The sequence below is a fragment of the Blennius ocellaris genome (assembly GCF_963422515.1).
Source record: "Blennius ocellaris genome assembly, chromosome: 15".
Lineage (NCBI taxonomy): Eukaryota > Metazoa > Chordata > Actinopteri > Blenniiformes > Blenniidae > Blennius > Blennius ocellaris.
This window is the reverse complement of record NC_137664.1, coordinates 6,812,872-6,827,361: the sequence shown is the minus strand read 5'-3', so window position 1 is coordinate 6,827,361 and position 14,490 is coordinate 6,812,872. Positions and strand designations below refer to the sequence as shown.

General features: G+C 41.2%; 2 protein-coding genes across 3 annotated transcripts; one reads left to right on the top strand and one right to left on the bottom strand.

Annotated features, from left to right (window-relative positions):
• Positions 1-218: 218 nt before the first annotated feature.
• Positions 219-7,775, bottom strand: trim23 (tripartite motif containing 23; the record flags this gene model as incomplete). Its single annotated transcript, XM_080510696.1, has 11 exons — positions 219-2,508; positions 2,695-2,819; positions 3,103-3,213; positions 3,309-3,438; positions 3,576-3,710; positions 4,132-4,347; positions 4,438-4,620; positions 4,918-5,196; positions 5,766-5,887; positions 6,283-6,445; positions 7,677-7,775. 11 exons carry the CDS (start codon positions 7,773-7,775, stop codon positions 2,329-2,331), a joined length of 1,743 nt encoding a protein of 580 aa, XP_080366822.1. The 3' UTR covers positions 219-2,328.
• A 408-nt stretch (positions 7,776-8,183) lies between these two features.
• On the top strand, positions 8,184-13,666 carry mzt2b (mitotic spindle organizing protein 2B). 2 transcript variants are annotated; one of them, XM_080510663.1, is made up of 5 exons: positions 8,184-8,241; positions 8,380-8,562; positions 9,463-9,623; positions 11,189-11,326; positions 13,104-13,666. In XM_080510663.1, the coding sequence occupies exons 2-5, from the start codon at positions 8,387-8,389 to the stop codon at positions 13,247-13,249; spliced, it is 621 nt and encodes a 206-aa protein (XP_080366789.1). In that variant the 5' UTR covers positions 8,184-8,241; positions 8,380-8,386; the 3' UTR covers positions 13,250-13,666. The 2 variants fall into 2 exon arrangements, with proteins under 2 accessions (XP_080366789.1, XP_080366790.1); XM_080510664.1 differs by lacking the exon at positions 11,189-11,326 and having other exon boundaries at positions 13,101-13,666.
• Positions 13,667-14,490: the final 824 nt, after the last annotated feature.

The window sequence follows — 14,490 nt, the reverse complement described above, 5'->3', positions numbered from 1 at the left end:
TTTGGGGGTATATGAGAACATTTCTCAAATCCTTACCACCATCTGGTTTGATCTCATGTTGCATTCATGGCAAATTCCAGTGACATCCACTGGAAGCTCTGCAAATATTGTGGAGATTTGATTGAATTTTGTGTTTATTTACGCAACGCATTTATGGACATCAATCGGCCTGTTATTTAAAAGAAGAAAGTACCAACTTCAAGACAAATGAGGTCAATTAGTTTATTTTACAGCGTCACATTATGTATAATTTACAAAAGCCATTATCAAGTCCACTGGTAACAAAGGTGTTGATGCGCATTGTGCTTCTACGTTTCAAAAAACAAATGGAAATGTTCTCACTAGATATGGAAAGGCATTTTTTTTTTTTTGCTCTGTTTTAATGCGTGCATTTTTTTTTTTTATATTTGTATTTCTATACATAGATACAAATGGTCAACATTACATAGCAATGAATAACTCAAATAATGGTTCCTTGATAAGACGAGTAGTGTCAGCGTTGGGTTTAATGTTTCACCAGTTTCACATTACAATATCACTTGAAAGGCTGATTAAAAGGTGTACCAGTTCATGAGCACTCCAAACGGCTAAACAGGACTTGTGTGACATATTTATATAGGGATATTTTCACAAGACATTTTATTTATTTGTAGGTTGTTTAGTTTTATTATTTTGCAGTGAGGTTAATACTCAAGAGTCTACTAAGAAAACAGCAGATAGTTCATTTGCGCCCAAATGAAAACTGGTAGTGAGGCAGCAGACTAAGTGCATACGACGATTTCTGCGTGCAAGACACTCCACAAAACGGAGGCAGAATCGGTGCGTTACATTAAAAAAAAAAAGTTCACCGCAATAGCCTTTGTATCCAAGTAACGTTCCCACTCATAAATAAGTTCAGTAAATAGTTCATTCTGTGACAAAAAAAACAAACAAGACTCTACATTCAAACCTAAAACCTGACCTGTGTGCCATTTCAAGACCAGCTGCATCATTAAATAGGTTTACACTCTTAAAAAAAAACAAAAGATAAGTTAAAGACCCAATGAAACATCAGCTGATATTGCTTACATTAGTTGACAAGGCAAAGTCTGAACATTTGGCCATCAGTTTCATTCATTCAAGCCCACAGCTGTGTTTCTCTCCCATCCCTACAAATGTTAAAACTGGTTTCGTTCTCAAGGGAGCATCTATAAACTTAATGAATCAACAAAGAGGTACATAAATGGTTCTACCATTGAAACATGAACCACTCAGTTTCTACTGTCACATTTAAAGCTGGTTATGGACGAGTCAACGTGTGGAGAAAGTACAGATACAGACCACTCTAGGTGGGGGGGGGGTGGCATTTCTAACACTTAACTGGACCGAAGTCAAAAAGCTATGAACTCTATATTAAACAGCCTGTGTCCTGGAAACAAGTTTCAAAGCAGAGAATATTAAAAAAAACAAAAAACTGGAGGAAGTGAGAACTGATGGGCCGCCGTAGAAGTGCAGCAGGAGTGGAGTCTATAATCCCAAACTCAGATTTATAGGCCCTCTGGGTTTAATTTGGCCCGTGTGGCGAGTACGACGGGTTTAAAAGGTACAATGTGTAAGCGTTTCTCCTAAAACTTCAAAACATGACCTCAGTGCTTATGTATATAGAAGCAATCTGACCTGCAGACATTAACACCACTTAATAGCATCAGATGGTGTGGACACTTAAAGGAAAACTCAAGCGCGCATTGGAACAAAGGGTAATGAGTTGTGAATTTTTTAGAATACAGAATTTTTTTGTTACCGCCTTAAATCAGACAAATATAATTACTTAAACATTGTTGCATCCTTTTATGCTGTAGGATGATGTGTAAAACTGAAAGTTTAACACCATAACTTGCAGAACTTCTGTTTTTAAATAATCCCAGCAGCTTCCAGGAAGTCAGCCTAGGCTGGGCGGCGTCTTGCAGAGAGCCTGGTTTGGTCTCATTCCAACAGAAACGGAGTTTAACACTGATAGAAGAATTAGAACCACAAATCGCCAAAACCTAGACGTCGACTCACCAACCCTACTCAAGTGGCTTCACTCAAATCTTACATATTGTACCTTTTGAAAACTCTTTTTTTTTTTTTTGATTCAGTGAAGTTCGGGAACGTTTTTACATCTTGGGTTTTCTTTGCTCACTTTGGTGCGCGAAGAAGAAAAGATGAGGAGCTGTGGCTCAAAGCCGCGGCTCGGCCAGTACGTCCATGTTGAGAGGGTTTCAGGCTCAAGAGGCTAGAGTTTGGGTTCGGCGGGAGGAGGGGGAGGGGGAGGGGGACAGAGTCTATGTGGAGGGAGGTCCTTTTGTTTTAAGCGACATCCAGGACGCCAGCAGCCACCAGCTGTCTGGACAGCCAGTCCAGCCCCTCGTGGAGGCCCATCCCGCTGCGGGCGTCACAGCCCTGAATGTGCCAGCTCCTCCCACAGCACAGCTTGTGAAGGCTCAGCAGCTCCGTCATCTCCTCCACGGACACGGCACCGGGGACGTCCTGCAGAACAAACCACGGACCAGCGAATTACCAATGTCAGCTTTTTTTTGTGTTACTTAAAATTCCAATCCCCTGTGATCTAAAATGCTTCACAAGACACAGAACGAGGGCGACGTCAAGTACGCCTGAACACCTGCCAGTTCACATACATATGTGGGAAAGGTTGTGAAACAGTCGTTTTAGTACCTGCTTGTTTGCAAATATGAGCAACAAGGCATCCCGCAGCTCCTTTTCTGTCAGTAGTTTGGCGAGCTCACTGTGGGACTCCATGAGTCTGTCCCTGTGGCAGCTGTCGATCACAAACACCACGGCTGCACACAAACAGGACCGGGGTCAGTAGGAATGTAGGTGGTGGCGTCAATGTCCACAAATCACCCCAAGACAAACATCTCAACAAAAATGATAACTTTAACTCTGATATTCAAGGGTTTGTTTTTATTTAAATGTCATATTAGTGGGTTAAACGCACTCCTTTAACATGAACACGATGAATAAAATATGTCAATAATACATTTTATACATCAGTGTCTTTCAAGACACATGATGAACACGTTTAAAAACATTAAAACACATTCAGCCAAGTGTAGAACATACCTTGAGTATTCAGATAATAGTGTTTCCACAGTGGTCTGAGCTTGTGTTTTCCGCCCACGTCCCAAATGGTGAATTTCAAGTTCTTATATTCAACCGTCTCCACATTGAAACCTTGAAAAAGAAAAAGCAAAAGTGGAAGCAAGTTTTAAAAGCGACTATTAAGGATTAGCAGAAGTGAACTGATAGATGTACATTAATGCATTTACCAATGGTTGGGATGGGCTGCATGAACTCATCTTGTTTCAACTTGAAGAGGATTGTGGTTTTTCCAGCTCCGTCGAGCCCAAGAGTCACGACACGGATCTCCATCTTTGGACCAATGTGGACTCGGTTGTCCTGAAAACACCCCCCAAAAAAGGAGGGGGGGAGGGGGGATCATTGCAAATCAGACTGTATATGGGCTGTTTTCACATCATTACTGACAGACGGGAGTCATGCAGATGTCCAGGTGTGACTGCAGGGTCAGTGTGTACCTTAGTGAAGGTGACGGGGATGCCCGCATCCAGCTGAATGTGATCTGCCAGCTCCGTGAACTGATGCTGCTGCTTCTGAAGCGTCTCCAGCAGACAGTTGATCTCCTGCTTGGCCAGCACAACTCTGCAGTCGTCCTGCAGCACAGAGGATTTAGCCCATATTCAGACCCAACGGCCGACATGAAGACGTCAGATTACGATTAACAAGATACTATAAATCTGGGACACGCTCCCTCTACTTTTAGGTTTTCCTTACTAGTAAATTATGGTTTACATTTCCATCTCCACACAGGAAATTAATGTAATAAAAGATTAAGTGAAGCAATAAACTTGGAAAGACAAGGTAGGTTAAGAATGTTTAGACGCTTTTTGGGAATTTTAAATGGGTAAGAATCTTTGTAGTTTACTATTGTTTGGGTAAGAATTACTATTTTTCTTTATAGTTTAGTTTCCATGGATTTGAAATACTCTTGTGTTACCCAACACTGCATCACAGATCTGTTCATCTGACAGCTTTATTAAATGCACCAGAGCTCGCCGTTCCTCCATGTCTCACCTGCTGAAGTGTTTTCTCACAGTGCAGGCAGGCGGTGGAGACCTGAGACAGCAGGATGGTCATGTCCTCCTGCTGCTGCCTCAGCCAGATCAGCCTCTCTCTGACATGAGCATCCACCACACTCAACGCCATCTCCTCCTGCCGACACAGGGTCTCGTGCAGGTCGGCAAAATAAGCTCGAACACAGGAGCGTGCGCTCTCCGCTGTGCCGGGAACCTGATGAGCCGACATGAACAACATCATGATAAATTGTGCTTTTTTTTCCTTTTTTTTTTGTGAAGAGAGAAGTGCAGCGTGTCATCTCACATGTTCCGTATGTGCCATGCCTACTCCGTCCTCGACAATCTGCTCGCCGCCTTCTATTTGCTGCACAATGCCAACCAGCTTCCTCGAGTACTCGGACACCTCGTCTGTGAAGGTGCGGATGCAGTGGGCCATGTCCAGAATGGATGCACGGATCTGATTGGCTTCGGTCTCAAGAACAGCATGCTGAAAAGAAAAGTTGAGGGATACCTTGAACTCCGGTGTCTCTTTGATGGCGACGGATGATTAGTGTTGTGGATAAGGCACAACAGTAATGCCAATACTTTGTGTGGTAGCACCACTGAAACTATCAGATGTGACAAATTAACACTCAAAAAAATGCTGGTTTCCCTTTATAAGAGCCGTCTGCATGTTGTTAGTTTATCTCAGTTGTTCTGTCATTAGTTCCTGAATTCTTTACTTTAGGAAAATGGTGACTTGTACTGATTATTTTTATCCGATCTTACTGATTCTCTGAAGTACCTTGTGTCCCTGGTGCTTGCCGTACTCCTTGCACACGCAGCACATGAGTGGGCCTGACTGACAAGCCTCCTCCAGACACACAAACTCGATGGCATGGACCTGGTGCTGTGGGCAGAGGGTCTTCTCGTGGGGCTTGTCGGCCAGCGGCACCCGGCGGTGTTTGGCCAGGGTGCGAGTGGAGTGGGTGAGCTGGGAGCACTCGGCACACAGGTGGGTGGCACACACAGTGCAGTACATGGAGGCAGTGTGACTCTCGTCCTCGTCACACCGGATTATGCACTAGGAGATCAGAACGTGTGTGAACAACAGAGCGAGAATGACAATAAAACAGTTCGGCAATAATACAGCCGCTTGATCAGAGCCTCATCCAGTCCCATTAAATGACGCGTGGGTGATTGATGCCATGCAGGTTATACGAGTATTCTTAAAAAAAAAAAAAAAATAGAGGTCATTTTACAGATTTAACTGACTTTAAGAAGTTGCTAAAACTTATGGGTATGAATAAAATGCAGCCTGGTTGAAAATGTGTTTTATCCTTTGTAAAGGAAGAAGTAAATTATAGTGAATCTCTATAAAGTAACTGTGACACACTTCTTCTGATCAATTGGCAGTAAAATAGAGAAGCATAAAATGCTTTCAGGCTTTTTCATAAATAGTTTTACCCATGCTCTTTTCAAAGAAGGAATATCCAGACACCCCATTGATTTCTCCATAACCTACTATTGCTTATATAGGAGATCATAAAGCCACTGTATGTGTGATTGGGGAAGTACCCCAGTGCTTCAGTCTTTTTATTATATTGCAACGGTTTAGAAAAAAAAAAAAAAAAGACATCTGAGCTGACTTACTTCTCCCATGCCTTTCAGGGCATCTTCTGCCATTCCTGACTGGTTCGTTGCTCCATTTTGAAGACGTTCCAAGAGTTCAAGCAGAGCAAAGTTCTTCTTTAAGCCCCAAACTCCAGAGTCCCCTGAGCAGATGAGAGGAAACACACTTACTTACCAGAAGGAAAGAAGTGCAACCATCACCCAATTCCATTCTGGCCAAAAACAAGATAAGCCCTTATTGTATGACGCAGTCAAGCACCAAAATAAATGCTAAGATCAAAAATAAACTAAGATCAAGCTTAAAATGTTTCTATTTTATTTGCTGAATTATTCATGCAGGACACAGTTACTTTTACCATTTAGACTGAACTGGACCTTATTCAATGCACTCAGCCCTCTCTTATATTTTCTCTACGTACAGTTTCCAGGTGCAAATCATTATACTTGAAAGAAGCTGAGCAAAATATTTTTTTTAGCCATGACAAAAAAAAAAAAAACATTTCTCATGTATTTATGATGCAGAGAGCTGTTCACTCACCCAGTTCAGTGACCTGTCTGTCGAAGGGGCAGCGGACCGCTCTGCCGTGAAGGGGCAACCGGGTGAGACAATCATGGCACACCGTGTGACCGCAGAGCAAAAGACGAGGAACTTTGTCTCCCTGGAGGGAGAAGACGTCCTCGCACACGCCACATTCCAGCACCTGGGAATGAAACCGGTTCACTTGATAAGCTGGTTGTGTTCATCACTGCTGCACAGGCAGGCCTGATTTATTTAACTGCACATTATGCAATCAAACCAACTGAATATTGAAGATCATGTGACAGATTCACAGCTGCTGTTTATGTAACATTTTGTATGTTTTTTTTATAATCTCTGCTATTGTGTGTTACTTTTCTCCTTGGATAAAAAAAAAAAAAATAGATTCCTGCCTGCCTACGATGTGTATATGTATTTTCTTCAGTTCTCCAGGAGGATAAACTGAATATATTTTAGATGTGAACACGGGCTGCGGATGAAATAAGACACAACAGGTGCATTTCCAGCTTTTGGAAACAGACATGAACATATTTTAGAGGAACGTTTTCCATATAATCAGAGAAGAAATGCAAACAGAACCACATAACGCACCAATGCCAATCCTTATCAGTAGAAAACAACTTCAAAACGGAAGATCGAGTTCTTCGGATAGAAACAGGATAACAAACAATCAATAACAAATCAACATTGGAAAAGTTGCAGGCGTTGAAAGTAAACAATTATTCACACAAAAGCATTACTGACCTTGAGCAAAACTTCCAACTGTGTTTACATAATTGGCCAACAAAAATAAATCATACTTCATATTATTACTAATGAGTGATTGCTATTTAAAAAAAGAAAAAAACGTGTCGATGCTTCTTTGTCTCATCAACACAGCTTGAGACATTCTTATGGAGTGGTAGAGACAAGTTGATGCGCAATCGGAAAACGTATTGCAGTTTTTAACCTCCTGATTTCAGTGCAAACGTGAGATAAACACATCCAGCATCAGACTTATAATTCACATTGCTGAGGTTTGCCTGCACGTGGCCGCGCACACGCACGCTGCAGTGAGCCAAAACCTTGCGCGGAAGCCAACTCGCACGTAGGAAGCCCGAGCTCCGTTAGCACTGCAGACGCAGGCACCGGCACTGGGGGCGAGCACGCGCACACACAACTGAGATTATCATAAAAAATCAGCAAGCAAACGCTGTGTCGCGATGTAGCCATGACACGCAGCAGTAATCGTGTCTAGATTCATGTTTGGCATCAATCTGCACCAACGCCGACGCAGCGGCGTTCAACTAAACATGAGCCACGAAGGCGAGCCTGCAGCCGATCCTTCATGTAACCCAACAGCACGAGCATCGCCACCATAAGTCAACTGCGGGGGTTGATGAAAGGTTTACAACCTTAACGGTGTTTCCACTCGCTCCCCTCCCGTGTCGGAGACACGTCTCCATCGTCGCTCCAGCGCCCTGCTTGTTTATTCCTGCTGCAGCGGCGGCCATTGTTGGGGCAACAGCGCAGAGACCCGCGCATGCGCAGGAGGATGAGCCAGCCCGAGCACTTCCGGCTCGGAGAGAGAGAAAGAAAGAAAGAAAGTAATTTTTTGTCATCTTTAACAGAAGTCCAAGCATTGAGCTTACATATTTGGAAAGTGTCAGTGAAAACATAATGCAGCGTTTGCAATGCTCAGAAATCAATATATAATCAATATTTCGAAACACCCAAATAAAATTATTACAGAATTAATGTATCTAACCACATTCAGTTTCATAGCAATATGGAAGGTGTATTTTAATACTTTAGTTAGGCCAAAAGAGCACGAGAAGCATAAAGAAAGCGACGTTTGATATGTTGTGACTGCAAACCCCATGGTGCACTGCGAAATGTCTCTGGTTGATGACGTTGATTTGGCGCGTCTGAACAGGGAGTAACTTGCGGATGAAAAGCCTTCATTGCTGCTCTTTTACGGTAATTATCTGTGTATTCGTCATCTTAAACTTTTATAAAATTCAAATTCAGTTATATTATTGTTCGTTGATCTATGGTGATGAGGTTGAGGGGATGTTTCATTTAGCCTTGCATGTTGTCCTCATCTACTCGCTGCAGGTCCGTGATGTCTCAGCCTCCACACCCAGCGGTGCCCTCGGCTCCAGACTCTCCAGCTCTGGTGGTCTCTAGTAACGTGCAGAAATATGCCATGAAGAAGAAGAAAGTGCTCAATGTCGAAGAAATGGAGCTGTTCGAGCTGACCCAAGCTGCTGGCATCACCGTGGACCAGGAGGTCTTTAAGTAAGTGGAGAAATATAAGTGCACCCTTTAACACACACGAACGCTTTAGAACAATATGTTTAATGATCAAGATTCTCCCCAGGTGGTTGTCGGAAATCAAAGAACCTTGACAAATGCATGTTCAGGAAGACCATGTAAAGTACACACAGAAAGGCCTCATCACCCAATGCAGGCTTGCAAACACTTTTGCTGTGTGGTAATCGGCGACCCACAAGGCAATACTAGAAAATAAACATCCATCCAACTGTTATACCTCTTCATCTTGTTCAGTGCTTACGATGGAGAGGGCAGGCTACATCCTGGACATGTCACGTGTCAATCACAGGGCAAACAAACAGGAACAACCAATCATACACATTCACATTCACTTCTAGTCAGCAGTTAGACTCGCATGCATATTTTTGTACTCCGTTAGGAAACCGGAATACTCAGAGAAAACCCTTGCACACATGGGAAGAACATGCAAACTCCTCACATTAAGGCCCAGCAGGTATTTGAACGTGGACCTCTTTACTGTGAGGTGAGATTGCAAACCACTGTTCCAATGTTCAATCAGAAAACGATTCATATCAGAGAGGGGAGATACTGTAATAAAGCAGAGATGAGATAAATGCATGAGATGCTTTCTCAGTATTATATCTCAGAGTATTAGTTTCATATTTTTAATGGATGTTAACTCTCTGAAAGATGGCTTTTTGTTTTTTAAAGTATTGTAACAGAGTTAAAGAATGAGATGTAACATCTATATGTCTTACAGGGATTTTGGGGTTAAATGAGACAAATCTGCTTTTAATAGAATTGATGATTTTTTTTTTTTTTTTAAATCAGGTTTATCCTTTTTTAGAATTTACAGAATGAAACTGTTATTACACCTCATTGTCTCCTTTCTTGTCAATCCAGGATCATAGTGGATCTGCTGAAGATGAACGTGGCTCCTCAAGCTGTTTTCCAGACTCTGAAGGCAATGTGTGCTGGCCAGAGGGTTGCTGAAAGCTGCGGCGGGGATTCTTCGACAGCCACTCAGACGACAAGCATGACCACAGCACCCACAGAGGCTAAAGGTTCGTGACTGAGGAGTGGGCGGCAGGAGGAAGGGCTATCTGCTAATGTTGAGGTTGCTTATGTTCTCCTTTCTTTTGTCCAGTGGTGATTCAGCACTCAAATGCTTGAATATCTCTGCAGAGGTTCCCAGGTTAGGAACATTTGTCTCCTAACATTTTAAGTTAGGAGAGAAAAAAAAACACATTTTGTTTATGGCGCTTTCAACAAAGCTCAGTGAGGCTTCACAGATTGGATTGATAAAACCTGATAAACAGAATAAAGAATCCATAAAACAGTTCAGTCTTTTCAAACAAGAAGGTAGATCTAAAATCATGGATATTTCTATGCTGGTATTTGAAGATGCCGAGAATATTGTAGTCATAAAGTGATTTGAGGAGAGAGTTCGAGACTTTGGGGGCAGCAACTGAGATGACTTTGTCTCCCGAAGACTGGTGCTTGGTCCTAATAGAGGTGGAGAGGAGGTCGGCACATAAACGGAGGTTACAGGTGGAGAATGTATGGTTAAAGAGTGTTGAAGCATCTTTAAGACTCTTCAGGTTGCAGTGGTAAAGTGGCAAAGGTTTGGCACAATGTTTCTGCTGCTGCGAAGGAGTATAATGAGAGGAGATGGGAAATGTTACAGTGGTGAAAGAATTTGTTTTGATTACTCGGTTGACGGAGGGTTCAAAGGTGAGATTGGTTTTAAAGATTAACTCCAAGGTTGTGGGTGGTGTTGGGAATTACACGCCATGTTTGTGATGGTGACGGTGAAGTGGGAATGACTTATTGAGGGAATCAGACATTTCAAGGTTTAGTTTGAAGGAATTAGTTGTCATCCTCCCTTTGATATCTACTGTGCTTTTATTAAGTGCTGTGTGGGTGGAGGTGGACTTTGTATTGGTGGAGATGTACAGTACAGAATGTTTCACGTTTAGCAGGCTCTTTAGAAAAAAAAAAGTTTTGAAAGTAAAAATTATGAGTTGTTAAATGCAGCAGAGTTTCTTTTTGATCCTTTAAAATGTTGCGCAACTCAAATACATTAAGTGAAAGAAACTGGGTACACCTTTACAAAATGTGTATGTGTGGCTCACACACTGCTCTTTGAAAAGTTAAGCTGAAAATGTAGTGAACTGTAAAGAAATTCTCATTGAAAACAAACCAAACATTGCTAAGCTAATCTAATCGTATTAGAGTGATTCATGTGGGAAAATAAATGGATGAAATTATCTGTTTTTAAACATTTTTACAAACGGAGGTGAAAGTTCTTCAAATGCCGTACAGGTTTTTCTATTACTATTAAAGCATTATACAGTGATAAAAACTATTGGAATCTGTGACTGAATCTCACTACAGTGTCTAGTTCTACACACACTCTGGTGACGTTTCTTATTATCTGCTGCCCTCTGCTTTCCCCCCTCACTAACTCTAAATCCCTCTTTACTTCACCCTATAGTGAGGTTTTCCACCTAACTGGAGGTGAACCAAAGCTGATCGTCACTGTGTGCATGTCACAGCGCTTTTTTGTTTTTCTTTTCTTTCCTACCGACGTATTCAATCTTCTTCGCCCTTGTTGTTTTACTTGAAGAGGAGGACTCTTTGGTTTCTGGAAAGAGCCCTAAGCCTCCCGCAGCTCCTCCCGCGGCGTCGGGGCCCCGGGCCACGAGGGTCAACACTAAGATTGTCGTCTACGGCCCCCAAGACACTAACTCCCCTCACTCGCAAGGTCCCCCTCTGCATGGATGTTTCCTCACACGGCCACCTGCCTCCCTCCCCGCCTGCCTGACTGCCTTGCTCACAAACAAAAGTGTTGTGTGTGTCGACCATGCAGAGCGAGGCCGAGTGGAAGCTGCTCGCTTTGCTTTCCTCATTTCATGTGTGGAAGCTGTGAGTGTGCATGTGTGTGCCTGTGCATGCATGTGTGGATGCTGGAAGGATGGAGTTTGCCCTTGGGTGTTTCATTCAAGTGGACATATTCACTGCACTGTTGGTCTTTCTGATTTATTTTAAAAGTGGCTTGAAAGTAAAAACAAAACAAACCAAAAAAAAAACAACAACTATGGGATTGTGACGTGTTCAGTAAATTTCCAGAGGCAAACATGGTTTTATTTCTAAGGGCTGTTGTTATCGATAAGAATATAAAATTCTGAAAATGGCCCTTCTTCCTTGAAAGCGTGCGACTTTTTGAGGCCTTGTGTGTCATCTGTCATTTTGACTGACAAAGTCGGTAAAAAAATTCAAGCAGAATATTTGGTTGAAATAATAACTCACTAAAGTATGAAGCTACCTCAACAGGATGCATTTGTGGAAAAAAAATGGAATAACACTGTTCGTTACAAAGTTTTTTGGCAGACAAATAAGTAAGTAAATTTATATCGCACCTTTCACAGATAAAGATCATAAAGTGCTTCACACCACTAATAGCACAAACATAGCAGAAATAATGTCAATAAAAACAGCTAAACAATCAAATGAGGCAAACTAAACCTTCCATGCATGTTATATTCCACTTTATCCAGTTCAGTGTCGTGGGGCGCTCCAAGTCCGTCCGTTACTGGGCGAACAACAGTCCTTTACCACGCGTGACAAAACACTAAAGAATAATTCAGATGTATTATTTCTACAGAAATGACCCATATGCTTTTTCCATAATGTTAAGACGTTTCTGTAAATGCGGAGAAATACCATTACAAAGTAGAAAAGGGAACTTTAAAGCATTATACCTCCAGCTAGCCAAGCCTTCTTCCTGAAAAACTAGAAGTGACCGCGAATAAACTTGACTAGCAACATTTTTTTTCTTTTCATTTATTACAATAATTAAAGAAAAACCAAATAACTTACCTATCAACTAATTGTTGCAGCTTTTCATTTAATACCTGGCGACCACAAGGAAGATCTCAAAAGCATTAGAATCAAGAAGAAAATTACCGTAAAAACAGCAAAGTTAGGAGAATGCTCCTCTTCTAAAAGCTGCTGGTGGAAAATGCTTGTGTGATTTAGGAAAGAAAGAAAGAAGAAAGAAAAAAACGTGGCCAAGGCATGACTGATGTAGATCAGCGACAAGAAAAAGAACACTGTTATTTGGAGCAACACATCTTAAAGCACAAAGTTAGAAGCATAATCTACTTAACTCACATGTATCACAAATAAATGGTGGAAATACTCAATGATATCATGTGTTCAACTAATATAATGCAGCATAACTGAATTACTATTGATTTTAAATTAAATCTGCTTAAAAAATGATGGGCATGTCAACCAATCTTGCAAAGAGATTTGATTTTCTTTCTGACGTCACAGTTCATTGGTGTAAGGGACACTTTCTTGCCACTTTATGGTTCGTACTCAGCTGTGCAGCGGAACGATCAAATACATCTCCTCTTGCCCATTTCCTCTTCCTCCTCCACCATCACTTACAAATATGAAACGGCACTCACAATTTTTCATTTTTTTTTTTCATTTTTCAAAACTTGTCCTTGTTTTATTTTTTGATGTTGCAGCAGTGCGCAGTAAATCCGGAGCGGCACACGGCGAGAAGAGCCGAGAGGCGTCCGGCCAGCGGGTGCAGCGCCCGCCCAGTGCCACTCGAGGGCAGAAGACCAAAAGCTCAGGCAGCAGTAGTTCCTCCTCACAGATTAACTCCACATAAGACTTCACTTCCACGAGAGCATTTGTAAATAAGTAGGTTTGTTTACATTTATTTCATGTGTATGAATGCTCCCAATGCTAAGAGAAAATATAGACACGAAACTTTGGTTTTATTTCCCTTTGGGTTTGAGATTATTGTTGATTCATATTAATGGTGAGTTTCCAGAAACCTTTTAATTTAAATGGATTAAACTGTTTAAATGAGATGAATGATTGGCGATAATTCAGCAGCCGGAAATCAACTTTAAAATTATTCCGTAACATCAACGCCACCGCTGATGTTCAATGTACAGTTAAATAAATCTGTATTTTGTAGTGTGCAGTGTTTCCTGACCTGGAAAGTGTTGAAATCAAATGAAAAAATACATATTACCTGGACTCAATGAGAAAATATAAACAAATGATACTACAAACAAAAGTTGACAGAAATAGATTTGCTAAGACTTAACAATGTCTGTATGGAGTGTGTACGTTTTTTTATCATCTTTAATAAATACAATAATTATACACATTATGTATCACATTCTCTGCCTCTTTTATTATCATTTCAGGAGGTCCACCTCCTTTTCAGATTTTGATAGAAGTATGTATGTATATTTTACTCCCAGATTATTTTAAGTTGTGTATTTTAAAATATACATAAAAAAGCTTGGGGGAAATGAATTACACTGAAAAAAATAGTGGTAACATTTGATAACTATTAAGTGATTTTCATAGAGGAAGTATTATAAAGTAAAACATTTGGTAGGAATATTAATAAAATGGTCAGAAAGTTTTAAAAGTGAGAAGTTACTGTGGAAATAATTAGAGAAACTACGGAATTGTCATTGAATTAATGGTAAATTCCTGATCCTAGCTATACTCCCTGATCAAATATTCAAAACGTGTCTTCTCTATAAAAAATAATTATTATTTTTTTCTCATGAGGGATCACTTCTAGTTCCCTCAAGGACGTCTTATCCCCATAATGTCACATACACACACACAGTATATACTTTACACAAGTAGGTGTGACAATTTATGTTCATTATTGCAAAATTGAAATGGATGCAGTGAAATAGGTTGGCTGAAAATATGTGTGAGATGGAGAATTCAAAGTAGTCGCTGTATGTTGTGTTGCTCTCGCTCGCAATTCCAAGTCGGGTTGTTTTGGTTGGTCAGTTTAATGTGGTCCAAGTAGCCATCCAGCTTCTATACAGGTCAGGTTGCAGGGCCCTAAAGCCGATCCCAGCCGACAATGGC

Coding starts and splice junctions, on each gene's coding strand:
- mzt2b (XM_080510663.1), top strand. CDS start 8,387: ATGTCTCAGCCTCCACACCCAGCGGTGCCCTCGGCTCCAGACTCTCCA. Junction 8,563..9,462: donor GTGGACCAGGAGGTCTTTAA/GTAAGTGGAGAA, acceptor TTGTCAATCCAG/GATCATAGTGGATCTGCTGA. Junction 11,327..13,103: donor TAACTCCCCTCACTCGCAAG/GTCCCCCTCTGC, acceptor ATGTTGCAGCAG/TGCGCAGTAAATCCGGAGCG.